This window comes from Rhinolophus hipposideros (assembly GCF_964194185.1).
Source record: "Rhinolophus hipposideros genome assembly, chromosome: 22".
NCBI classification, from domain to species: domain Eukaryota; kingdom Metazoa; phylum Chordata; class Mammalia; order Chiroptera; family Rhinolophidae; genus Rhinolophus; species Rhinolophus hipposideros.
In genome coordinates this window covers 19,284,781-19,312,156 of record NC_138068.1, presented here as the reverse complement: position 1 = coordinate 19,312,156, position 27,376 = coordinate 19,284,781, and the positions used below count along the sequence as shown (strand labels likewise).

The 27,376-nt window shown below is 47.5% G+C and overlaps 1 protein-coding gene across 10 annotated transcripts; it reads left to right on the top strand.

Annotated features, from left to right (window-relative positions):
- Positions 1-583: 583 nt before the first annotated feature.
- AAR2 (AAR2 splicing factor) lies at positions 584-25,412 on the top strand. 10 transcript variants are annotated; one of them, XR_013992319.1, is made up of 7 exons: positions 609-651; positions 3,287-3,547; positions 3,689-4,094; positions 7,502-7,731; positions 16,692-17,691; positions 21,232-21,316; positions 23,802-25,412. XR_013992319.1 is itself a non-coding variant. In XM_081034536.1 (6 exons), exons 3-6 carry the CDS (start codon positions 3,338-3,340, stop codon positions 16,857-16,859), a joined length of 1,014 nt encoding a protein of 337 aa, XP_080890662.1. In that variant the 5' UTR covers positions 619-651; positions 886-948; positions 3,287-3,337; the 3' UTR covers positions 16,860-17,964. The 10 variants fall into 10 exon arrangements, 6 of the variants coding, with proteins under 6 accessions (XP_080890660.1, XP_080890663.1, XP_080890659.1 ...); XR_013992321.1 differs by adding an exon at positions 18,846-18,930 and having other exon boundaries at positions 610-948; positions 3,287-4,094; positions 23,802-24,036; XR_013992318.1 differs by having other exon boundaries at positions 586-651; positions 3,287-4,094.
- Positions 25,413-27,376: the final 1,964 nt, after the last annotated feature.

Sequence of the window (27,376 nt, the reverse complement as noted above, 5' to 3'; positions counted from 1 at the left end):
CTGAGCCTTTGTGCCTGTTTTGTGCTAGGTTCCGGGGAAACAGTAGAGACAAGACAGGCAGGTTACCACCCTCAGGGCACCGATATAGCCTGACTGAGTTATCAGCTGGGTCTGTCCTGCAGAGGCTACCGGGTGATTACGGATGGAGAGATTCATATGGTGACTACTACGGCTGAGACTGGTTCTCTCTAGTTTGGGAGCTGGGTTTCTAAGGCTCTGTCGTAGTCCTGAGTGTGGTTGGAAGCTGAGACTGGGTGATAATGAGCCAGCTGTGACACTGTCACTCAGGTAGAGATCGGCTGACCAGGAACAAGACTGAGCATCTGACTGTGGCTACCGAGCAGCCATGACCTTGACCCCAGCTGCAGTGACCATGACGGAGATCAAAGGACCATGGCTGGTGGATGTGTTTCTGGAGCGGGATATACACATGCACCGTTTGACGAAAGTTGTCATCCACGGCTCAGGAGCTAAAACGAGTTAACGACAAGCAGAAGGTTTTATGAGGCGGAATCTGCAGGCGCGGACCGTTCCTTCCGTGACCCGCGCGCTCTGCCGGGCCGCGTTTCCCGTTGCTCTGGTCCTACGCCTCAGCGGTACGACTTCCGGGGCGTTTCCGCTGTGTCTGCGCGGGGAGTGAGACGGCGGCTGGTGAGTGCGGCGTGGTTTAACTCCTCCGCTTTCGTTGTCATTTGGCGGGGGCCACCCGTCTGTCCCGCTCCGCATCACAGAGTGCCCTGAACTAGGGCGTCTCGCGGGGACAGCCGCGTCCCGCTCTGTGGGCCAGTGGTGGGACCCCGATGTCCCTGCAGGCCTGTCCCCGAGAAACCGTCGCCAGTACTTCCTAGGGCACGCGGCGTAACTTCGCTTTTTTCTTAACTTTAGAACTTGGGGGCCCGACACCTCGGCTGCGTCCGACGGGGTTCTGTCCGATTCTCTGTAACTTAGGTAAGGTCTTTCCCCGAACGGAGCCTTTGTGTCTCAGCTGCCAAACGGATATCATGCTTTCATTATTACGGCGTCTAATGTGTGCCAGAGGTACGAAAAGGCCCAAGTCTCGTGGAGGTGACAGCCCTCTGGTCCGTGCAGGCAACATTGCAACCTTGATAAGTGAAGTGAAAAGGTGCAAGACGCCATGAGGGTGTCTCCCACAGGAAACCTGATCTAGCCCGGCGTCAAGGAAGCTTTGCCGAGGAGGGAATATTGAGTTGAGATCAGGAAAAAGCGATTTGACAGAGAGGGGAGCGAAGAGTTTATCTATCCAGAGGAGCCTCCCGTTGGAGGGTGTGAAAGAGAGGTGACTGGAACAGAGAGCTGGTGGGGGGAGCATGTTCTGAAACCAGCTGGAGGAGTTGCCAGGAAGCAGACCACGCAGGCCTTGGACGTCATGGTGAGAATTTTGGTTCTCCAAGAGCCGCATGAGAAGCCACTCAGAGGGCATCAGTTGTGGGCGGTGACATGCTTAGGTCGGCATTTTGTAAAGGTCGCTCTGGCTGTTGGATGGACAATGGATTGGAGGGGCAAGCACTGTGGGTGAGGGATGTGGTCGCTTAGATGAAGGAGGTGGTGGAGGGAAGGGGGTGGATGCGACTTTCTGCATTCCAGGGCCGCTTCTCTGTGCCAGGACATGTGTCAGCTGCTGAAGATACAATGACTAGGACAGGCTGGTGGAATTAGAACGAGAGGAATGTCATTATCAAGGAGGAGCATACAGATGCCACAAGGGAAAGTAGCTGATCGATGAGCAATGACTCTAAAAGCAGGAGCTGTTCATCAGCCAATATTTAAGTACCTGTTGAAATCAGGTTTGGGAAGAGGAAGATGATGATATAAATTATTTAGAACAGTGACTTTCAGACTTTTTTGACTGTGACCTGCAGGAACGAATACATGTTACGTTGCAGCCAAGAGGACGTACAAACCCACAAAGCTTCAAAAAACAGTGATGTATACCACACCTGATACACGTTGATTTTTTTAAAATTCCATTCTTTTTGTTTTAAGAAAATTAATGCCGGTTGAGACTCTCTAAATTGATTTCTTAACCCATTCATGAGGTGTGATGTGAAGTCTGAAAAAAAAAAATTGCTGATCTAGAATGAGAGTCATTTGTAGTGTTTAAGACGGTAAAATATGCCCTTAACGTTTTTCGAAAAGGGTTAGTCTTCTGTTCCTCACTGTTTTGTTTGTTTAAAAGAAAAAGTAAAGAGAATTAAACAAGCAGTTGGTTCTTCTGTTTAGGAAATTTGGGGCTCTTGTTCGTATGTCTGGCTAGATTGGAAGTACCTACAGGGCAGTCAGTGACTGTCTTCCACTGGATGTTTTGTTAAGTGCTTGGTAAAGATCCTGGCACAGTGCAGGCATTTAGTGATTATTTGTTAAACCGAATAGGTAGGTGTCTTGGGATTAGAAGGTTAGATAATTGTTTGGTTTAAGTTAGTTCATGTTGGAACCAGTCTTATAAATAAATACCACACAGGCAGTGTTTGTCTGTCTACAGGATTTTTACAGTGTGTCCTCATGGGTTATCCAGAGGTAGGTAAAATAAATGTTCTGATCTCTTTCTCTTCTAAATATTGGTCCTAGGCCAGCCATGCCACCTGAATCCATTCTGGGTTAGTGGTCCAGAGCTTCCACTGACTAGGCCCTTTGAGAAGTTGTTTCACTCCTTGGACTTTAGGGTTTTATGCATAAAAGGAGAAGGGGAGGTTTGTGGTTAACAGGCTCTTCACCTCCCCGATCTAGTGTAGATGTTAGATGCTGAGCATCCACTTTCCACCTCTGTCCATTTCTGGGCCTTCCCTGAGGTTTGTGGGAAACCGGGTGTATGCTTGATTTAATCATCCTTCTCAGTTCCTGGGACTCTCCAGCAATAGGTTAGGCAGAGTTATAGTTTAGAATGGACCATCCAGGCTTTCTCCACCTTCATCCTCTGTTGTGAGAGTGATCTGAGAGCAGATCCTAAGTGGACAATGAAAAGAACACTGGCCTGGAGGGCAGGGTACCCGGGTTCTAATTTGTGTGACCTTGAACATGTCACTTTTCTTTGATGCCTTTGCAGTTGTAAGGTGAGTATTTTTGCTCATTAAACCAAAACAGGAAAATCCTCTTCTCTCTTTCTCATTTTTCTCATTTATAAAGCTGACGTAGGGTTGTGGTGAGGAGATAACTTTTGGGAGATAATTATGTCAGGAGTCTAATTCAGTATGTGACACATAGAGAATGTTCAGCAAATGAAGCCTTCTTCCCCAAGTTCTGATAAACTCTGATTTCTTTCTTTTTTCAGCTATTCTGAAAGACAAGAAGGGTTCTCCTTTTGGTCACCCACCACTGGTCCATGGCTGCTATGCAGATGGATCCTGAACTTGCCAAGCACCTCTTCTTTGAAGGGGCCACTGTGGTCATCCTGAATATGCCCAAGGGGACAGAGTTTGGCATTGACTACAACTCCTGGGAGGTGGGCCCCAAGTTCCGGGGTGTGAAAATGATCCCACCAGGCATCCACTTCCTCCACTACAGCTCTGTGGACAAGGCCAACCCCAGGGAGGTGGGCCCTCGGACGGGCTTCTTCCTTAGTCTGCAGCAGCGGGGGTTGATGGTCCTGCGCTGGAACGCAGTCCTGGAAGAGGTAGACCTTTCCCCTGCCCCAGAGGCTGAGGTGGACGCCATGAGGGCCAACCTCCAGGAGCTGGACCCGTTCCTGGGACCTTACCCATACGCCACGCTCAAGAAGTGGGTCTCACTCACCAGCTTCATCACTGAGGCCACAATGGAGAGGCTGCAGCCTGAGAGCCGGCAGATCTGTGCCTTCTCGGAGATGTTGCCTGTGCTCTCCATGAGGCATACCAAGGACCGCGTGGGGCAGAATCTACCCCGCTGCGGCACCGAGTGCAAAAGCTACCAGGAAGGCCTGGCCCGGCTGCCTGAGATGAAGCCCAAAGCCGGGACAGAGATCCGCTTCTCAGAGCTGCCCACCCAGATGTTCCCGGCAGGTGCCACGCCAGCAGAGATAACCAGGCACAGCATGGACCTGAGCTATGCCCTGGAGACTGTGCTCAGCAAGCAGTTCCCCAGCAGCCCCCAGGATGTGCTCGGTGAGCAGGAGCAAGGCTCTTTGGGAGTGGGCTAGGGGAGGGGTATATAGAAGGGGGGCTTTGGAGTCGGGGGTACATCTTGGCTTATCTAGTCCAGTGGTTCCTAAAGCTGGCTAGGAGGCAGCCATGCCGGTACACTCATTAAAATACAGATGACCAGGCCTCCCTCCTGGAGACTGATTCCAGAGATTTGGAGTGGGGCCCCAGCAATTTATCTATTTATGTAATGAAACAAGAACCCTAGGTGAGCCTGCTGCAAACAGTCCTGTGTGTGGGAACCACTGGTGTGACTCAGCCCCTCATTTTACAGATTGAAGTCCACAGAGGGAAGGGATTTGGCTGACGAAGTGGTGAGAATGAGACCAAAGCCCCAGGCGGCCGGTTTCAGGGATCCCACCTTCCTCCTCAGTTTGCCCCTGAGTCTCTCCAGGTGTTGTTTGGGCTCTTTACTGGTTTAGACCAGCACAGTAACTTTTTAAAAAATTATTATAGTTTCTATGTTGTTTTTCCCCCTTATTACACACATCATATATGTTCAGCATAGGAAAAAAGTGCATTCCAATTTTCATATCCTGGAACTAATTGTTTTTTACATTTTGGTGTATTTACTTTCATCTTTTATATATACTGGGGATGCCCAAAAAATGTATACACATGACTTGTATTCATCTGTTATCGGTATATAGTGAGTATTACAATTTCAATACAGTTTTTTCCTTTCTTAAAATATGTATACATTCTTTTTGCAACCTCTGTATATGTATTTCATTTCATTCCTTATATATTTCTGTGTGTTTCCTTTTAGTCTTTTTAAAATGATATATGTTTGTGTATATATGTATATATATATATATATGTGATTTTTTTATAAAAACAGAATTGCAGTATATTATTTTGTAATCTACTTTCCTATAAACATTTTTCCGTGTCATTGAAACAGTCACTCCACTTTAGTGGCTGCTTAAGTTCCATAGTTAATGAACCAACCCTTTGCTGATGGACCTTTAAGATGGTACCATTTTACCTATTATATGTGTTCTCTAATGAACATCCTTATATGTATTTCTGCATGTGTTTCGGCTTGAAATTGTTGGGTCAGAGCATGCAACCAACCAGGAGAAGGTTATGCGTCCTCACCAGCTGCTGGGTGGCTATTGCCCATCACCTTTGACATGGCAATTTAGCAAAGGCCTCTTCCAGCTGGATGGTTGGAGAATGACGTCTTATTTCAATTTACAGTCGACCTTTGAACTACACAGGTTTGAACTGTGTGGGTCCGCTTACATGGGGATTTTTTTCAATACATACCTGTTCTGTTTTTGATCCCCAGGTGGGAGTCCACAGATGGCAGAGGGCTGACTGTATACATTTGATCTATACCATTTTATATGGGGGACTTGAACATCCACTGAATTTGGTATCTGCAGGGGTGGAGGGTCCTGGAACCAATCCCGTGCAGATACCAAGGAACAGCTAAGTTTTGGGGGAGTCAGAAGTTATACACGGATTTTTGACTGCACTGGGGGTCAGCACCCCAACCCCCGTATTCAAGGGTCAACTGTATATTTCTTTGATTACTAGTGACAGAAAACATTCATGATATCTTTAATAGCTATTTATATTTTTTCTTGTCCAGGTATTTGCATATTTTTCTACTGGAACATCAATGAGAAATTTAAATATAGGGTCTTTTATATCATTGGCTCAGCTAATAAAAAGGGACATTTTAATGAGTGCATCTTAATGCATTACACACTATTTTCATTTAATAAGTAACACTTGAAATTCTGGCTTAAAAATGAACAGAAATCATATTTTCTACCTCTTAAATATTTCAATTTTTCAAAGTAATCTTGTGAAAAGGTCTGTTGCAGGGATAACTTTGTACGTTCATGACAGCTCTTTGAAATTATTTCTGATCTCATAATTTAATTTTAGACTAGGCTAGAAATGCATGAATTTAAATAAATGCCCTAAATTCAGAGAATAAGCTCATATTTTCACAGACTAACCAGGAAAAGCCAACTGAAGAAGCACATCATTAAGATCTGTCATATGAAGAAATTTGACTACATGTGTTTTGAAAATGTTGGTCAAACATCTAACATATGTAGATCCGGTAGCTAGCTAGTCACACAAATCAAACATAGTTACAGGCCTGGGGACAGGGAACTAGTTTTCCCAGGTGTCTGGAGGTGACAGAGATCAAACACCATGCATTGAAAGAGGTATTTGGTATTGAAGGCATCTGTTCTTTTTATGGCCCACATGTAGATCCATAGAAGCTCTCATTAAATTGGAAGCCAGAGAGAGCATCTTTGATCAGCAACAGTAACCAGAGAGCCAGTTGCCTGCCCAAGGACAATGGCTTCAGGATCATCAGTTCTCTTTGTCTGAGTCAGGCTTCCAGTGGAAATGTGGGAATAATAACTAATATTGCTTGGGTGCTACTTTGTACGATACATTATTCTAAATGCTTTACGTATATTATATTAATTCATTCAAACCTTCACTAAAACCTTCCAATAAGGAAATTGAAGCATTCACAGATTAAGTAACCTGCCCCAAGGTCGCACAGCTGCTCAGCAGTGGAGCTGAGATTTGCACACAGGCAGTTTGGCTCCAGAGCCCATGCTCTTAGCCACCACCCTGCTTACAGAGATTAAATCACACAGCCCTGTATTTAATCAAACAAAAATAGTCTGGCTGGCAGGCTAACCCTAGAACAAGTACTTCTAAGTTTTCCTGTTCTGGTAGGCTCTAGGTCTATTCTCACCCAATAGGAAACCTATTTTATCTTTCCATTTTTCACATCGCCGACATTAGGTGTGTGATCTTGGGCAAGTCTCTTGACTTCATCTACAAAACGAGGCAAATACCATCTTCCCTGAGCAGCTTGTGGGGTTGGGCTGAGGATTACGTGGTGTAATACGGCATTTTCCTGACCTGGGGGCAGACCATCTGCATCAGAATTCAAGCTACAAATACTGAGGCCCCATCATCCATCCTTAGCCAGGGAGTGAGGCTTGGGCAGCTATTTTTAGCACGCTCTCCTGCTCTCCTAGTAGTTCTGATAGGCAGCCGGGTTTGGGATCCACTTGGCATAATATCCACAGACATAGTTTGTAAATTCTTTAAATACCAGGCAAATACTAGGGGTACCTCTTCTCTTCCAGTCTGATTTTACAGAAATCCAAAACCACGGTTTGGTTTTTCATGGCATGGATTTATAGCAGTTTAGCAAACTCCTATTGAGCACCCGCTTGGTATAAGACCCCAGGCTAGTCTGTGCAGGAGTGACAAGGAGAAAAGGCCATTGCTGGCTGAGGTCCAGTGGACTTGAGGCCTTAGAGAGTCAGCTGGTACTCCTTTCCCTCAGGATTGTGTCTCCCCTCTGTATCTTTCAGGTGAACTTCAGTTTGCCTTTGTATGCTTTCTGCTGGGGAATGTGTATGAAGCGTTTGAGCACTGGAAGCAGCTCCTGAACCTTCTGTGCCGGTCGGAGGAAGCTATGGGGAAGCACCATGCTCTCTACGTGAACCTCATTTCCATCCTGTACCACCAGCTCGGCGAGATCCCTGCTGATTTCTTTGTGGACATTGTCTCCCAGGACAACTTCCTCACCAGCACCTTACAGGTGAGCAGTCTTCTGCACTCTCAGGAGGGTTACCTTTTGGTTTCTTGCTGTTCTTTCATAACCCAAAGTTTTATTGATTTCAGTTCCCCAACCTTACGATGTGTCCTGGTTCTCTCTCTCCTACTCGACTGTAAGCTCCTTGATGCCAGAGACCCTCTCTCTGAACCACCCTCTCCCTGCGTCACCCCCAGAGTGCCTAGTGCCTAGCTCTGGGGTGCTTGGAATCACAACACTCTGCTTCTTTGAGTTATTCAGCTCAAAACAGTCTTTCTCCCTGTAGCCATCACTGCAACCCGATAGGACAGAGTCAGGAAGCTTGTTACTCCCAGGGAAACATCTGCAGCTCCTTAGATCTCATTTAGGCATTAAAGTAACTTTGATTTCCTGTTCAAACAAAATGTGTCAGTTTCTGCAGAGATTCTCTGACAGAAATAGTGAAATTTGCTTTTAACTTGGCAATTAAATTTTCATTCCGAGTGGTAATTAGGGAAGAAGCTTCAAACAACTTACAGTCTTCATCCTGTGCTATTTCCTCCCTTTGCAAACAGATTGGCTTTCTATATGTTCTTGGGACAGCCGCTGTCAGTTTCCATATTTTCTGTCCACGAGCTGCTTCTCCCTATGTGTGTTCCCCACAGGCCTGCTCCTTAAAGGTGGCTAGTCATGGACCTCCCACTCCCACCCGTGGTAAGGGAAGGAATGAACATTCATTGAGTGCCTGTTGGGTATCAAGTACCTTGTTTACCATACTGTGTGGGTTTCCTCATTGAATCTTACTGGAACGCTATAAATTAGGGAGGATTATTCCCATTTTACAAATGAGAACGCTGAGACTCAGAAGGGTTAAGTCATTTATGTAAGGTCACACAGCAGTAAGCGACAGAGTCAGGCTTTGTGCCCAGGCTTGAGTTTTGGTTTACAGCCTGTGCTTATGCCCCTACATAATGAACACAATGTAGATCCCCCCCAAAAGGATCCTTGATTAACAGTAGAGGAGACCCCATCGTGCCTGCTTCTCAGGAGGTCCAGAACACTTTTCTAAAAGCAATATGCTTTTGGAAGAGTTCCTGTGAGCAGGCAGCTGACTTAAAACTCTGGCAGCTGGAGGACTTGGGTAGACCGTGGGGATGAGTCAGGCTGATGGCTGGAGCGTGGTGTATTCCACTTCAGCAGAGGTATAAAACGTGACTGGGTTGTGGGTGGCAGAGGAGTAGGAGGCGAACTCGCCTCTGGCAGTGGCTGCAGCCCACGGGAATATGTGCAACCCTCACGATGTGCGTCAGTGCCGTTGCACAGACACAGGAGGGCCACACTGGGTTGCTGGCTGTCCCGACCATTGGCAGCGCAACCAACGCTGAGCTCTAATTGCTGAGCCTTTGTTGCCAGCAATGATTTACGAAGCAGAAAGGGCCCAGCTGGATTGCTAGATGCCCAGGAGGGGTAGCAAAGCAACGTTCGGAAGAATTCTGTCTTTGGACTTTTCACCAAAGGGTTCCTGCCCTCGAGAGATTGGTTCATTGAATTAGCAAGTATTTTCTGAGCACCTGCTGTATACAAGGCCCTGTTCTAAGATTGGGAATATAGTGTGAGTAAGACAGAGTCCCTGACTTGGCAGCTTATATTTTGGAGGGAAAGTAAATGAATTTACCAAATAACTCGAGAAAGCGTGCAGTGTTTTAGAAGGCGGTCCTGCCTGCCCTGGTACCATTTCCCTAACCCAGGCCTCATCCAGACTACACCAGAGCTTCCATGCCTACCCGTTGGTCCGTCTGTCTCCCTGCTGCTACCTGAGTGCTGCTCTAAAATGCACATGTGAGCCTATTTCTCTGCAGCTCTTCATTGCCCAGAAATTTCAAAGCCCAAACGTGGGTCACAAGGCTCATTCTGCCCTGGCTCCTAACCTGTTCTCCAGCTTCTTCTTCTCCCTGTTTTCCCCCATCGGCTCCAGCAGCGGTGGTCTCCTCCCAGACATGGGCGCTGTTTCATGCCTTCTTGTTGTTTTTTTTTTTAATTAGGGAATATTGGGGACAGTGTGTTTCTCCAGGGCCCATCAGCTCCAAGTCGTCCTTCAATCTAGTTGTGGAGGGCGCAGCTCAGCTCCAAGTCCAGTCGCGGTTTTCAATCTTTAGTTGCAGGGGGCACAGCCCACCATCCCATGTGGGAACTGAACCGGCAACCTTGTTGAGAGCTCACGTTCTAACCAACTGAGCCATCCACCTGCTCCTCTGGAAGCTCAGCGGCAGCTCGTTGTCTTCAATCTGGTTGTGGAGGGCACAGCTCACTGGCCCTTGTGGGAATCGAACCAGCGACCTTGGTGTTATAAGTACTGCACTCTAACCACTTAACCATCCAGCCGCCCCTGTTGTTTTTAATTGTGGTAAAAAACACATCACATGAAGTCTACCCTCATAACATTTTCTAAGTGTACAGTACAATATTGGTAGCTGTAAGCACAGCAGCTCTCTAGACCTTTTTCGTCTGGCGTGGCTGATGAAAATGGGGGTATAAAGTTTCGTGCCTTAACTGTTTCGTGTCTTAACTGAACCTGGTATTCCCTCTGCCTGTTTTCTACTTACTCATCCTACAAGATGCTCTCAAGGCATGTCTTTCCATGAAGCCATTCCTGATCTCTCCTTTCGATACTGTGAGCCTGCTTTATACTTGTCACTTTATACTGCACAGACTGTCCTTGCTGAAATTCATGCATTGTCTGGCTAACTTCACCCACTGAGCCCTGAAGTTTTACCTGAAGCCTAATTTTATTCATCTGGTTATTTTCAGCACCTAGTCAAGGCCTAGCTTTATGTTACTGGGTGTTTTTTGATGACTAACGCGCATAATTCCCGTGGCAGTGTAAACGGATGACCCTAATATGATTGGTGGAAACAGTGAAGTCTGATCAAAGGACATTAGGAGAGCCAAAGAGGGGTTGGGTCCTTCACACTGGGGTTGAGATTTGAGGGCAAGAGGATCGGGAATGACTTCTTTGTAAAGGGGGGCGTTTGACCAGGAGCTTAAAGGATGACTGAGATTTCAGCAGGCACAATGTAGAAAAGGATATTACAAATTGTTTTTTGTAATGGAGTTAAACGTTAATGCCATCTTGGCGGGGAGAATCCAGTCCCTCCACATGGAGGCACTCACTCGGGGTGTTTATGAGTGAACGAATCAGCCCATAAAAGCCTTCCCCAGCCAGCCACCTGTTTTCCCCCCAGGTAGTTGAGTAAGTGGAACTGGCTTTCTTACTGAGGAGCTTAAATGGCTACTACCCATGGAGAGGGACTGGTGTTTGTATGTATAAGCACTCAAAAGCAACTCCATTAGCTTCTATAAAATCAGCCACGTAATGGCCTCTGCCATTGGAAGCCCTTTTGAATAGATGCCACTGGTTTTTACAAATCCCCTAGATTGAGTTTGAATAAAAATTATTTGTTTTACAGTTTTTTCTTTATTTAAAGCAACTTGAGTCATCACAGTTTGCTTAAGACCCATAAAAGTAATCTGAATTTAATACTATGTTAGAAAGTGAGTTATGTACAAAATAAGGATTCTTACTGCTGATTACATAGCATTTAAGCATATAGTCACGTAACATGTTTTTTTAATACTTTTAGTCAAAATGAGCCACATATGCTTTTCCAGCTTCATTTCTTGCAAGTATTTTTTTTTTTTAAGGAGGGTACAGCTCACCCTGGCCCAAGTCGGGATTGAACCGGCAACCTTGGTGTTATCAGCACCACACTCTTAACCAACTGAGCTAACCAGCCACCTCTCATGCTAGTATTCTAAATGCCAGCGTCCATCTTTAAGTCTTGAGGGAAATTATTGCCTCTGACAAGATGTCTATAGTATTTTATCATAATACCAGCTACTTCACCTACGTGCTCCTGCCATCCTCTATCACCTTTGCACACATACTGTGCCCTGTCTCCTTTAGCCTTCAAAACAATGCTCAAAATTAAGGATATAATCCCATTTTACAGATGAGAAAACAGGGTCAGAGAGGGCACATAATTTTGCCGAAGATCACCAGAGCCAGTGCACGGCAGAGCTGAGCTTTGATTCTAAAGCCTGTGGTGGCCTGTCACATCTTAGAGCCCCAGATGAAACATCGCAAATTCTTTAAACTGACCTCAGACATGATTCCTACTGCTTTTCACTTTCCTGCTAATCATGCTAAGTGATAGTCTTGCTTTTAACACCACTTTCTTCTTCTGCAAGTGGAAATAAAATGTTCTACCTCTGGCTAGTTTCATTTTAAGTTGATAATCATTTGGGGATTGAAAAAAATTAGGAAGTTTCATCTTTTATGTCTAGCCAAAAAGTAGGATAAGACAGTGACTCAGCGATCTACCTTGATATTTTAAGTTTCTCAAGGTGACCTGACTGAACTCTATTTAACTTGGGTTTAAAAGAAAGCTTTTACATTTCTGACTAAAGTAATTTAAAATTTAAGAATACGCAGACTTAATGATGAAAGTAGTATTTTCTATATTAAAAAAAAAAAAATACCCAATGGGTGTGCTTTTAGTTTTAAATAAATGCAGTTGTTTGTGAAATGTTATCCTATGTCAAAGTGCTTTTGAAATATCCAGGATTAATCTTCCTATATTAAGATGATTCATTTCTCAGTGATGTTAAAAAGTGTTTAGTTGATTTTATTTCAGTAAATGAAATAACCAGGTCAATTCTCAGTTTCCTGAAAAATGCATAAAATTAATCAAAAAATAACAGAATCAAAGTAAATTATTGCTTAAAAACTATGTGTTATCTAAACATCCCCTTTTCTAAACTGTGAGGTTTTAAAATATTAAGTGTGTAAACTATAGGGACAAAAATAAAAATAGATTAGTGAATGTCAAGGGTGAAGAATAGGGGAGGGTTTGACCACTAAGGGGCAGCACGAGGGAGTTTTGTAAAGTGATGGAAGTGTTCAGTATCCTGATTGGGATGGTACATGGTCCTTCACACTCATAGAATTGGATACCAAAAGAAAAAAACTATAAGCATAGGTCTATCTTGATTATATCACATAGTGGTTGCATGACTGTATACATTTGTCGGAATGAATCGAACACTTAAATGGGTGAATTTAATTGTAAGTAAATTACAGCTCAGTGAAGTTGATTTTTTTAAAAAGTTAACCTGGGCTATACCCTGGATCCTGGAGGCCTGCAGAGAAGACAGTTCCAAAAGCACCTGGTCTCCAAGCCCCTTGGCTCCCCACCGGGCAATGCTGAAAATATGATGGATGTATTACGTCTGTGTCAATGCAAGAAGAAGGTTGTGGTGGGGGAAACGGATTGTGATTTCCCTTCTTGGACACTCTCTTGCTAGACCTTTATCACTTGCTCAGCATTTATCGTTGTTCTCATCTGTACAATGGGAATAGTAATTTCCTGTCCTCCTACTTCTCAGGTTTGTAGTAAAGATTAGATTGACAAGTTCTTTTAAAAGGACAAAGCACTTTTCAAATTAGAAGCCTTATTTTCCAGACTGAATGCTTCTGGTATACCTGCTTCTGGCTGATTTTACTACCAGGCAGTGTTTGAGAGATGGGTGGGAAGGATGAGTGATGAGTCTGAGCCCAGCCTGTTCTAACCTCTCGCTGCTGGCCATTGCCAAAGGCAGGGCAATCCCTACACCTCATTTTTATCCTTTCAGTGACTGTCCTATGGGCCCCAACTCTATGCCTGGCCCTGGGTGATATGCTGTGTTGGACACATTGATAATTCGCACTCATTCCCTTCCCTTAAGGAGCACAGATGACTGTGATGAAGGACAGTGTGAGTGAGAAATGCCAGAAGGGAAGCTCAGGCGCAGTGCTGGGGGAACAGGTTAGAGCCTTCATTTCAGCTCTGGCTTTCTATAGGAGTCACAAGGAGGTAGGTGGCTGTGAGCTGCTGGCGTGCAGCGGCCTGGGGAATAAGCCACCTCTTCCCCTATTCTGTCCAGCACCATCACATAATTATCGAGCAATTGTTTGGTGCTAAGCGCTGTACAAAAGTGAACCCAAAATGAATGGGTCCTTTTTACTCTTTTTTTTTTTTTCCAAGGAGGGCACAGCTCACAGTGACCCATGTGGGGATCGAACCAGCAACCTTAGTATTATTAGCACCACACTCTAACCAACTGAGCTAACCGGTCACCCCTAATGGGTCCTTTTTATATGTCAGACTGTGCCAGGAGTGTGGAATGCAGGTGTGAGAAAGACTTACTTCTTTGGAGTTGCTCCTCGTCTCTTGGGAGAACTTAACTATAAATGGCCTGTTACCTAATTGAGATTGAGGTTCTGATCGAGATAACCCTGGGCGCTGGGGGAGCATAGAGGAGCACCTGTTCATTCGTTGGTCTGGGAAGGCATCTTAAAGGAGGTGATGTCTGAGTTGAATCTGAATTATTAGTAGAAATTAGCTATGCTGAAGAGGAGCAAACGGGTGGGAGGGTATTATAAGCAGAGGGAGAAGCCTGTGTGTGTAGTCACGGAAGAGGCTGTAGAGCATTGGGCAGCTGTTCAATGTGGCTGGAGACGAGGGACTGTGTAGAGAGTAGTTCAATTTACCAAATAAGGAAGGGGGACAGGAAAAAGCTTTTGCTAATTTAGTTAGCAGGTTTCCCAGGACCTCAGGGACAGACTCATGGGTGTGCAGGGCCTCTGGAACTAATGCCGTATGAAACATGATTTCTCTGCCTCCCAGACCAGGCTTCTCCCCAGAGTTCAGCTGGACTTTTTTCAGCTCTCCAGGGTAAGCTCCATCAGATAGGCCACCAGCTTCCCCACTGCCATTTCACCACCAAGCTCACGCAGCCCCTCTAAGTAGTTATTGATCTGGTACTTTATTGTGGCTATGCTTGCCACGTCCGTATTTAGTCAATTCCCAAGTGAATGAAACCGAATTCTGTAAATCCCCTTCTGTTTCCACACCCCTCCCATCACTTCGGTCCCTGCTGTCATTGTAACAAAATGGCTCCAAGCAAAGACCACTGAGAACGAGCCTCATTCCTCCTGCTCACAGAGAGATGATGGAGAAGCAGGTGGGACGGATGTTGTCCAAGGAACCAACCACAGAGAACACCTGTCAGGTCAAGACCCTGGAGCACAAATTCCTTCCAGGGTGGTCTTCATGCCAGCTAAGGCATGAGGGTGATGGAGATCAAAGAGCTCCTCCCACCCTCCTGCTCCTGAGTCTGTGGGGTGGTACCGCGGGGAGCCGTCGAGTAGTCTGGGAAAAACCTCCTTCCTTTCTGGATCGCTTTGGTTCCGTCACTGAATTCCTCTCAGCCTCAGTTTCTAAAAAATAGGCATCTGGTATGTCTTCCCAGGGCATTTGAAGCATCCACTGGGATGCCGTGTGAAACTTCTTTGAAAACAGTAAAACAGTATGAGGAGGAGTAATGGGTTTGCTGTTATTCTTAGAAAGGGTTGGGATCTGGGACATCCGGGAATGGAATTTCAGATGTAGAGAAAAATTACTCTTCTGCCCCTGCCCACGTTTGTTTTAGAGGAAACTGAATTAAAAAGAACATCAAAACGGGATCAATTTCCAGAATATATAAAGAACTCCAGTAACTCAACAACAAAAAACCTGATTAAAAATGGGTGAAGGGCTTGAACAGACATTTCTCTAAAGAAGATACACAAATGGCCAAATAAATACATGAAAAGATGTTCAACATCACTAATCATTAGGGAAATGCAAATCAAAACCACAATGAGACACCACTTCACACGCATCATGATAGCTATTATCCAAAACCCACAAAATAACAGACGTTGACAGGGATGTGGAGAAATGTGAAGCCTCATTCGCAGCTGATAGGAATGTAAAATGGCACAGACAACAGTTTGGTGTTTCCTCTAAACATGAAACAATTACTTATGATCCAGGAGATCCACTTTTGGGTATATACCCCAAAAAATTAAAAGCAGGGACTTGAAGAGATATTTTTACACCCATGATCATAGTAGTAATAATAGCCAAAAGGTAGAAACAGCCCAAATAACCATTGACGGATGAACGGAAAACAAAATGTGGTATAGACCTACAATAGAATGTCATTCAGCCTTAAGAAGAAGGAAATTCTGGCACAGGCTACACCATGAATGAACCTTGAGGACAATATGCTAAGTGGAATGATGCCACTTCCACGAGGTACCGAGAGCAGTCAGATGCATAGAGAGGGAAAGTAGAGAGTGGTGGCTGCCCGGGGCCGGGGAAAGGACGAACTGAGTTACTGTTTAATGGTGCAGAGTTTCAGATTGGGAAAATGGAAAAAGTTCTAGAGATGGGTGGTGGTGGTGGTTGCCTAACTGTGAATATACTGAATGCCATTGAACTGTACATTTAAAAATGGTTAAAATTATAAATATTGTGTTACGCATATTTAACAGTTTATTAAATGATAATGTAAAAAAATGGTTAAAGTGGTAGATTTTGAGTTAGTATATGTTACCACAATTTTTTTAAAAGAGCACCAAAGACAGCTTTTAAGGGGAATGGAGGCCTCAGCCTGGCAGCCTGTGGCCGTTGGGTTGAGAGCAGCCATTCAGCCTCATTGGCTTAGCGCCTGGGACTGTATGGGATCCAGGGGCTTACACGCCACCCACGTCTGTTTAGTAGCAGCTGGTGTAGCTACGACCCCTTCCTCTGAGTCACTGCCCAGGTGCCCAGTAGATCTCCTCGGAGGGCAGGGCCACAGTGACGATGGCCCCACTGGCCGTACTCTCAGTGGGGCGTCTCTGCCCGAGATAGTAATTTTCCATTCTAGTCCTGCCCCAGCTTCTCAGCTGTGTTTGGACCTTCCTTCTTGGTTTGGGGGGAGCACAGCAGGTGTCCTGGGCCTGTGCCACCAGCAGCTGATCTACCCACCCCAGAGAGCTGAACACCATGAGGAAATTTCCACAGCTTTCTCGGCTCCCTCTGTGTTCTCAGGAGTGACTTATCCTCTGTTCTCTGCAGGTTTTCTTTTCCTCCGCCCGCAGCATCGCCGTGGATGTCACCCTGAGGCGGAAAGCTGAGAAGTTCCAGGCGCACTTGACCAAGAAATTTCGGTGGGACTTTGAGGCAGAGCCTGAGGACTGCGCCCCGGTGGTGGTGGAGCTCCCCGAGGGTGTGGAGACCGGCTAACGGGGACCGCCCTCGGCCGGGGAGACCCCTCCCACCCGGCTGCAGGCCTGGCCTCTGCACGCTCCCCTCCCTACGGCCCTGCAAAGATCCCTCCTTCACCAGCAAATGCGCTCCTTCCGTGCCAAAGAGGCTGTACCATCCTGAAGGCACATTCCTGGCTTCCCTGTCAGCCTGGCCTTGGTGCTAACCTGACTGAATTCCAGTTGGACTCTCATGGAAACTCTTGGGAGAGACCTGCCTCAACAGCAGCCCACTTCCTTCTGAAAAGAAACTGAGCTGAAAGCCCAAGGGAACTGACGGCTGATTCTACAGGATAGTTGTACAACAAGAAACCCGGGACTGCTGAGGGGTCGGAAATATCAGTGCCTTTTTAGAAGTGAAACAGGGCAGTAGGGAGGTGAGCCAGAGTTTCTGCCTGCCCCTTGTGGAATGGGACTACGTCACAGAACACGTGGGCATGTGCCTGCTCAGGAGCCCCGGATTGGGAGGGGCGTGACACAGAAGACAGTTGGGCGTGACAAGTCATCAGCTTTTGCTTTGTCCATCTAAGTCCCTTTCTCCTCCTGTCCAGAGGTCCCAGTGGGTAATCTTCCAAGACTGTTGTGACCCCTGACCCCAGGGGCCTTGCTGGTGCCACGCCTGTCCCATCTGTTCCATTCTGAGGCCTCATACCCAGAAGTGGGACTAGGCACCCCTCCTGTATGGCCCCTTTCCTCGCCAGAGCCGCCATGACTGTTTCTGATGTCCTGGACATTCAACCACAAAGAGAAAGGTTCTTGCTCCGGACAGGCTTCTTTGGCCCTGTTGGAGTTCAGAGCTCTAGAGATGCCTGGTAAGCTTAGTTCTTTCCAGTCCTGCGGTGGTGCTGTCGGCCACAGGGGTATTGATTCCCCGGGTTCCTGGGGGTCCTAAGGGGTGCCCATCCTGCACACAGGCCCTGCGGTTGTGCTATGATCCCAGCCCCCGTGCTGTTCTTTCCCAAGGCTATGGCTCACACCAGGTTTCTGAATGAGGATTCCTGCTGGTTAAGACTTTTGGTCACTTGTTTCCTTGGAGATGGTTTTTCAAGAGCGTAATGTGCATTAAAGTCTTTGAGTTGCGACCAAATCCCCTTGTGTGAGTCTCTTGCAGTTAATCTGCCCAGTTCCCAGAGCAGCCAGGCTACGGTCCATAGACACATCTGCCCCCAGAGCACCAGGAGACCCTGCCCAGCCTCTGCAGTCTCTAGAGGAGGCAGGCAGCCCACATTGCCCGTTACCAGTGGGGCTTCTGGGGCAGGCACACCTGGCACTGAGGCCCTGGACCTGTATAATAACCAGAAGTTTCTCCCTGTGTGCATTTGCTATTCTTTTCCTCCCCGAAACCCACTCATCAGAACTACCTGGGCAGCTTGTTAAAAGTGCAGATTGCGAAAGAACGAAGCCCTGATTCGTGCTACACCATCGTGAGCCTTGAAGACACTGGGCTGAGTGAAAGAAGCCAGACATAAAAGGACACGTTATATGATTCCATTCATATGAATTGTCCAGAATAGGCAAGTCAGACAGATTAATGGTTGCCAGGGAACGGGAGAGTGGGGAATGGGGAGTGACTGCTCCTGGGTACAGGGTTTCTTTTTGGGGTGTTGCAAGGTTCTGGAATTAGTGGTAATGGTCGCACAGCTTTATGAATCTACTAAAAACCAGTAAAAGTGTACACTTTAAAATGGTGAATTTTACGGTGTACAAATGACATTAATAAGAATTTTTAAAAGTGCAGATTCCCAAGTCCCACCCTGCAGGGAGTGAGAGGTAGTAAATCTGGATACAGCCTGGGTTCTGAGGCACCGTCAGTTTGGAGTGACTACCTAGAAGTGACAGCGTTGCAATTCAGTGCTCAGAGCTCCACTGGGACAGGATTTGTCTCCCACTGGCATTGTTAGGGCAACACCTGGAAATTGGGTCATGTGACCTTTTCTCCAAGCTTGTTTATCTTAGCTTTACACAGACCTCTCCCCATCAGTACCACCATACACACAAAAGGGTTAAGGAAAAGCAGTAGTTCTGTTAAGTAATCCTCACAACAATATGTGGTAAGTACTATTACCCCATCCAACCAAGGTGAGAATGGGCTCGAGCTTCTGTCATTTTTGCCAGGGTCCCACAGCTGGTTAGGCCTGAGGATAAGAGCCAAGCCCAACTGCGGTGGCGTCCATAGTCCATGCCCAGCTACTGCATGCCCTGCCATGCCTTACTCTTGCCTTGCCCTTGCGTGGCCAAGACAGCCTTTCCCCATCCCTACTTCCCCAGATCTAACTTTCGCCCCGTTGACAGCCAGCTGTGTGACCTGGGGCAAGCCACTCACCTTCTCTGGGCCTCAGTCTGCTTCTGTATAAAATGGGGTTTCTGATACAGATTCTCCAGCCTCTCTCAGGTATTTCAAAATGGACCCTTGTGTTATGTGAAAAGTTTTCAAAGGGAAACTCCATTTACACAGGATAGTATGTCTGGGCTGACAGAAAAACAATAGGGCTCTTCATTGGGGCTGAAGTGACATCAACCCCATGTCTTCTGTTGTCCCAGCTGGCAGTCCTCTATGTGTCTTTGATGAATAAAAAACGTGAAAACAAATTAATTATTACTTAATGCTTGCAGTAGTTTGAGAAGGCAGAAACCTTCCAAACAGAACCAGGGGCGCTGCTGGTCTCTAAGCTCCCTTCCGGTTCTAACACATCTACAAATGAAGCTCTTGGCAGGACCTGGCCTGATTTTTAAATCCCCTCAAATGCAGGCCTCCTGGGGTCTGGATCTTATTTGCGAGGCTGCTTTATCCTATTAACAGAATCAGCAGAGGTAGTGACTTTCCAACCCCTTCGTTGTCCCCGTGACAAACCCTCGCTGCTCTGAGCCCCATCCTAATTTCTCACCACTTGAGCAGTGGAGGAGTTCCCCGCTGCTGATTGCCTCTTACCATCAGTAATTATTTTCCCAACGTCATCCCCTTGTAAATATTGAACATTCCCCGAGTGCTGTGACATGGCCTCTCCGACTAATCAGACTTTGGCTTGACCAAGATGTTGCCCCCCTGAGATGGGGGCTGGGAATGCAGTGTGTGCCATGGGCAGGGCCATCACTGAGTCACGTCCTCAGGATGTAAAGCAGAGCTGAGCGAGGAAGCTCACCTGAACCACCTGCTAATCCTGGGGCCGAGTGGTCCTGTAATTCCAAACAATCCTCTTCTCTTCAGTCCTCTGCTAACCACGGACGGCATGCCCTCACCTTGGAGTTCACCAAGCAGGCTTTGTTTTCACTAAAACTCTTCTAGACTCTTCTAGCTCTGGGGTATCTGAGGATTGATTCTCCCCCCTAATCCTGGACTCCTGCTGAGTGGGGGGGAGTGTCCCGCGCCTCCCCGACCCACCAGGCCTTCTGTCCTGTGTCCTGGAGCTGGTGCTCACCTGGGTGGACTCACTAGATTTCTCTGGAAAACGGGGATCCTGAGGGTTGTCAGGCTGTCAGTTAAAATGCTTGGAGGGAGGAATGTAGGAGAAATAGAGGCTCCTCAGTGGAGTAGTCCAATGGCAGATGGCCTGTGCGAAAGCAACTCCGCAGGTCTCTCTCCCTTGGATCTCTGTGTGCTTCTTCCCTCCCCACATTGCTCCATTTTCCCTCTGTCCACCTCCAAACACTTCTACCTGCCTCAAGTCTGGGCACTTTCAGGGAGCTGCTGACAGATGGAGTTACATCTTGAGGGAAGGGAGCTGCCACGTGAGAAGCAGTTGGAGAAAAATCCAGGAATTTCACCAAAGAGCTGAGAGGCTGAGAGAGCTGGAAAAGATGGAGGGGGTCTCTGCACCCTTCAGTGTAGAGTTAGGACTCACGGGTAAGTTATAGGGAGGCAGAGGTCGGCTCCGTTCCTTCTTCACCCAACCTGCCCAGTGAGCTTACATTCTAGTGGGGGCAGGCAGACAATAAGCATAATAAGTAGCTTATAGAGTGTGTTAGTTATGAGAAACGTTCTGGAAAAAAATAGAGCAGGATAAGGGAAATTGAGAGTCTGGCAGGGTGAGAGGAGCAAAAATTTGAAGGAGTTTGAGCAAGTGAGCTATGTGGATGTCTGGGGGAAGAATGTTCCAGGCAGAATGAACAGTGGGCGCAAAGGCCCTGGGACAGGAGCATGTCTGGTGTGATGCAGGAACACCAGGGGTCAGTATGCTGAGAGTGGAGTGATTAAAGGAGAGAATGACAGGAGGGGAAATATGGAAGTGACCGAGGAGGCATCAGATTGTCCAGGGAGGGCTACTGTAAGAACGTTGCATTTTACTCAGTGAAATGGGGACCCATTAGAGGGTTTTCAGTAGAAGAGTGATGTGCTCTGACTTTTGTTTCAACAGGATCACAAGCTGCTGTGTTGGACGTAGACTGCACGAGCCAGGTGGAAGCAGGGAGGCCACTAAGAAGGCTGATGCAATGATCCAGGTGAGAGAAGGCAGTGATTTCAGATCAGAGCGGTATCAGTGTGCACACTGTATTCATGATTCAGATAAGGATGGACTGGATATCTTTCAAAGGCCCTTCTAGCCTGATAACCCCTACTTCTCTTACGTCTCAGAATAGTGACTTGTGATCCTCCCCACTCAGGAGTCCCCTCTCTACTGTCCCATCCTGGGATCTGTTAGCCCTTCCTGTCCCCAAATGTCCATGGTACATTTGGGTAAGGGGGGGCAATGATGAAGGATTGGGGAGGGCTGTCACAGGAACCTGGGCGGGGTGGGGGGGGGACTTGAGAGGGCCTATAAGATGTGGTGGGTGAGTCAGAGGCCCCTGATAGGCTGTGGTCACACCGCCAGCACCCATGTGGGTTTTCTTGCTGCCCATGGGGACGAGGAGGGTTCCACTTGATGTCCAGTTCTCATGATTAACAGAGTTGAGGCATGTGAAGCGTCTGTTGGTATTATACTAATTTGTCCCGACCAAGAATCATTCATGCACCCGCTTCCACCGTGGAATTTTCTTGGACTCTGAGGTGATTAATCTGAGCTAGCACGTAGTAGGGCCTCTCTCCTCGCTGCTGGGCACTGTGTGGTCCTTCCCTTCCCTTATTCGGGTGGAGTACCAGGTCTTCAGGGAAGGTATCGTTCCTCATCGTATAGACGAGGAAATCAAAGCTCGGAACGGCGAGGCACAGGCTAGCGTGCCTCAGAATTCCACCTGTCTGCGTCCAGCACTGCCCCGCCCCCACGCGGCACACCCTAACCAGGACAGTTACATAATCTGTGATAATTACCAGTGGCTCCAAGGCTGCCAGCTGACAACTGGCAATGTCAGCCACTTACAGGAGTGGAGGTGGGCAGGCCGCACTTGGCCTTTTGGTTTGTGACAATTTGCTCATGTTTCTGCCCAGACCCTTTGTGTCCAGATCTGCCCTGTGAGCACACTGGACCGGCCTGGCTCGGGTGAGGTGGCACCTGGTGTGGGAGGAGGGGGAGCAGCACCTGGTCCAGACGAGGCTGCTTCTGCTGTCCTGTGGACCACCTCGGCCACTGAGGGGCTGCCCCATCTGGGGTGTAACTGAACGGAGGCCTCTCCCACTCTGTCCTACCAGAATTACTGTTGAGTTTGCAAAGGCATCTGCTTTAGAGAAAGATTCTGCCAGATGTGGGGCCCCTGAGGAGCTGGTTTAGAGAACGTGAGAGAACAGGATGTGGGGGTTCGGGGGGATCTCCGTGGTACATTTTAAACGAAGGAAGCTACACCATTGTTCATGTATATCCTTTGCTCATTTTTCTGTTGGATCTTTGTGTTTTTTAAAAATACGCATTTATCTTATAATATATCTTAATATTAGAAATATTTTCTCCAATCTGCCTTTTAATTTTATGATGTTTTGAAATGTATGCTTTACTTTTTGTTTCAAATATGTTGAGTTTGTTCTTTTTTTTAAATTTCTTTTTTATGTATTTTAAGTGTGTTTTTCTGGGACCCATCCGCTCCAAGTCAAATAGTTGTTTCAATCTAGTTTTGGAGGGCACAGCTCACAGTGGCCCATGTGGGGATCGAACCCTCAACCTTGTTGTTAAGAGCATTGCGCTCTAACTGAGCTAACCTGCTGCCCCCAAGTTTGTTCTTCTTGATTTGACTTATTCTCATTGCCTTTAATGCTTCAAAGTCCATTCCCGTATCAAGATGAAATATATACAAACCTATATTTTGATCTGGTTTTTCCCAGCGTGTTATGCTTTTTTATTTTCTATTTCACCACAGTCAAAACCGTGTATCCTTTGCCCCATTTGATCCATTCCCACTCCTACCTTTCACGTCTGTTCTCTATCTTTCCTCTCCAGGTTTTCAGTCCTGACACACTGTCTCATGCCTCCATCTTTGTCCTTAGCTCAGCCACCAAGGGCTTCTTTCTCACAAGCCTCCTGGTCCCCTGGCTTTTACAGCCAGAACCATACACGTAGCTGGCCCTTGCTGCCACAGTCTGGTGGCGTACGGTGCTTTTCTTGTTGCTTCTCAGGGGTTAGGATCATTTGCTCATGATTCTGCACTGCCCTGCTCCAAGCACGGGGCCAAGTGCATAAATGCTTTCTTTTTTTAATTGGGGAATACTGGGGAACAGTGTGTTTTTCCAGGGCCCATCAGCTCCAAGTCGTTGTCCTTCAATCTAGTTGTGGAGGGCGCAGCTCAACTCCAAGTCCAGTCGCCGTTTTCACTCTTTAGTGGCAGGGGGCACAGCCCACCATCCAATGTGGGAATTGAACCGGCAACCTTGTTGTTAAGAACTCGTGGTCTAACCAACTGAGCCATCCGACCATCCCCCATAAATGCTTTCTTGATTGGAAGAGTCCACCTCCCTCTCTGAGAAGGCTCTGTCTCTGCACTAAAGCTCCTTGGAATGGCACTGGTTGCTGTTATTGTCGACTGCACGACTCATTTCTGTTCACTTCTCTCCTGCTGTCAGGCCCCCTTTGCTGAGGAAGACTTCTTCTACTCCATGCCATCCTTAGTAGAAGTGCCAACGACAGTCCCTCACCCCATCCTTCCAACCACATGGACAGACACACAACTCCTGCTAGGCCCCTGAGCATCTTCCCTGGAATGCTGCTTCTAGAAGACGCAGAAGGATACCACCTGCTTTTGGAGTTACTGAGCTAGAGGACTCTCATTTGGACCTAATAGGGCTCATCATCCCCATCAAAAAAAAAAAAATCCCTGTGCCAGAAATGACGATGAGACCAACACAGAAGGAAGCGCAGCTAAGATGAGAGTGAGAGAGAGCCACCCTTGTGGGAGCACTTGGATCCAGCCCTACCTACAGCCCATAATCCCAGGCTTCCTCCTACACGAGCCAATATAGTACTTTTTTAGATTTTACTTTATTGTGTTAAGAACATTTAACATGAAATCTATCCTCTCAGCAGATTTTTAAGTACAATACAGTAGTGTTGACTCTTGGTACAGTGTTATATGTCAGTTCTCTAGAACTTACTCTTCTTGCTTAACTGAAATTCGTCCGTTGATTAGTAACTCCTCATTTTCCCTTCTCCCAGCCCCTGGCAACTACCATTCCATTCTTTGATTCCATGACTCTGATTAGTTTAGCCATCTCATACTATTCACAATAGTCAAGATGTGGAAACCACCAAACTGTCCATCAACAAATGACTGGATAAAGAAAACGTGGTCTATCCTACAATGGAACATTATTCATCTTTAAAAAGGAAGGAAATTCTGCAATATGTGACAACATGGATGAACCTTGAGGACATTATGCTGAGTGAAATAAGCCAGACACAGAAAGACAAATACAGTGCCTTTTCCTTTAAGCGCTTTTGCCACAGGTTTCTGCCCTTGCGGCAAAAAGATGCCTGATTAATTCACTCCCCCCAATATGAGACTTTGGCCTTCATCACTTGCCCACCTGCAAAACTCCTAAGATGTCAGAGTTCAAAGGAGACCTAGAGACCCCAGGCTCATCTAGCAGTTAGTGCAACCGAGATCCCCGGAGGGTAAAAGAACCCATCTAAGGGGGGAGGGCATCGAGCGCCGCTGCTACAGCTGCTCCTGACTTCTTTGCCTCTGTCAGGAGAGGGTGATGGGGGTCACGACCATGGCTGCCATTTACTGACGTCCCTCTCTATGCCAGGCAGCAGGGTAAGCCATAGAGGTAGCTTTACAAACATTCGCTCTTTGAAATCTTGCAGCAACTCTATGAAGGCGGTACTGTGGGAATTCCCGTTTTACCAGTGAGGAAGCAGGCCCAGAGAAATCAGGAACTTTCCAGTGATCACAGTATAGTTCAGCCAATTGCTTTGACTAACTTTGGTGGCCTAACTCCAGAGCCTAAGGTTTTACCCCTTGCTTCAGGGGAGGCAAACTCGGATGCCAGCAGGGGTCAGGCGGCCACGTGGCTGAGTGGACAGAGAGTATGTCTCTGTTTCCCAGTGCCCATCCAGCGCGGCCAATTCAAGGCAGACTCGTCAGAGCTTCCAGTTTTCTAAGAGAAGCTGGAAATCTGGATTTCTATGTGAAACTTCTCTATTTTTAAATGTTGGCAACAAATTCAGACTTTAAAAAAAAAAAAAACATAAAAAAACAACACTGCAAGCCAACCAAACGCATATTTACGAGTCAGTGGATTGCAACTTTTCTGCTTCACTATATTCTCGTATGGCTGGAGGACGATGTTCTAATCCTCGGGGGTCTCTGCCCACTCCTGCCAGAAGAATTGACCCACCTGGATGAGTGACCGGATGTTGTTAGACTCAGCCCTGCCCCCGCACTCATTCATTCTCAAGTGTGTCTCAAAGGCAAGACCCCAGAAGCGGGGGCAGTGTCGGGCGTTGTGTGGAAGCCCCAAGAGAGCAGACGAGACTTATCCAATTTTGCAGGTGAGGAAACTGAGGCCATGTGATGGTCCATGTCCCACAGTTACTCAGTGAAGGAGCTGCTAGGCCTAGATCAGGGGTCTTTCCTGAGCCACAGGTGTGGTGCTCTGCTCGCTGTATTACCCAGCTGATGGCCATTGGCTTGGAAGAGGAAACACCTGAGACATGCCAGAAAACCAGCCTTGCCTGATGATGATGATATTAGAGAAGTCATTGAAGCTCTCTGAGACTCAGTTTCCTCGCCTGTTAAGTGGGGGCCGTAGCCACCTCTCAGATAAGAGTGGAGAGCAAACGAAATGAGAATGTGAAAGTGCCGGGAACATAGCTGGTCAGTGAAGCCTTTTTCTTCCCCTTCTATCCAGGACATGGGGCCGGGGAGGTGGAGAGAAGCCCTCTTCCATGCACATCACTTATAGTGCAGTCCTTCATGCTTTGACTCAGATTCTTTGCTCTTGTTCCCTCCGCACTGAACACAAGCTCGGTCATCTGTCGGACTCCATTAGAGGAGAAGGTGATGGGGAGCTGGGGAGGGGGGTAGCCGGGCCGTGTAATGGTGGTGATGGGTGAATTGATAGTGACACACTTTCCTTCTCAATGCTGTGCCCCAGGCAGCCTCTGCACACTGGGCAGAGCTAGCATGTGAGAGAAAACCTGTTTGTCTTTCTCGATCCACTTCAAGTGCCCTCATCTTAGAGTAGGGAGAGAGAGGCCCAGGAAGGGCAAAGGCTTTCTCTAAGGTCACCTAGCATGTTCGTGTCAGGGTTGGCCTTCATGCTGTCCTGTGTCCAGCCTGGAGTGCGTGCAGGCTCTGTGGGGCTGAGGCCGCTCGGTAGGGCAAGTGTCCCTTTGGCCTCATCTGCTCCTCGCTCAAGAGCTGCGTGCAGGAGCCTGCTTCCCCACCAAGAAGCTGCAGCTCTGCAAGTGTGTCGGGAGTCTTGACTCCTTGGGAGACTGTCCCTTGGACAAGTCCTTGAGCTTCTCTGGGGCTCAGTTTTCTCTTCTGTAAAATAGTGGTATTGGCTCTGCCCCAGACTCCTGTGAAACCCCAGTGCCCAGTCCCTGACGAGTAGGGGGCTGCGTGCTCCCCACCTCCAGGAGCAGGGGACTGAGCTGAAGATACTTGCGGCCCCTCCTGTGTGCTGCATCTGGAGCCAGGGCCTGTGTGCCGGGTATGCACTGCGTTACAATGACACGCCAGAGCTGAGTGTGTCCCCACTCCTGTCTGCTCCTCCCAGGGCAGGGGGTGGAGGTGGGGCTGGGAGTCAAGGGGCTGCACCTGTTGCATCTTTGGGTCACCAGCCCTCAGCTCTGGGCCTGCACAGGGAGGAGAGTGAGCGAATGGATGAGTTGATGGATGAATAATATCCCCTCCGTGTGCCAAGCTTCTGGTACATTTCATCATTCATCCTGGTGGGGGGACCAGCCTCCATCATCTCACTATGTGCGCACACCCTTCTCTCCAGGCTGTGCTTCCCAAATCTCCCCAGAGCCCAGCGCTGTCCCCAAGACCCTGACCCCAGCCCAGCCAGGGCAGCCACCCCCAAGCTTCCCTGAGGCATTAGCAGCCTCGCCCCACATCCTTGGCTTAGCAGGACGGGGGTTCTCATCTCCCCAGCCCTGAGATCGGCTGCCGGCAGAATGATCATAC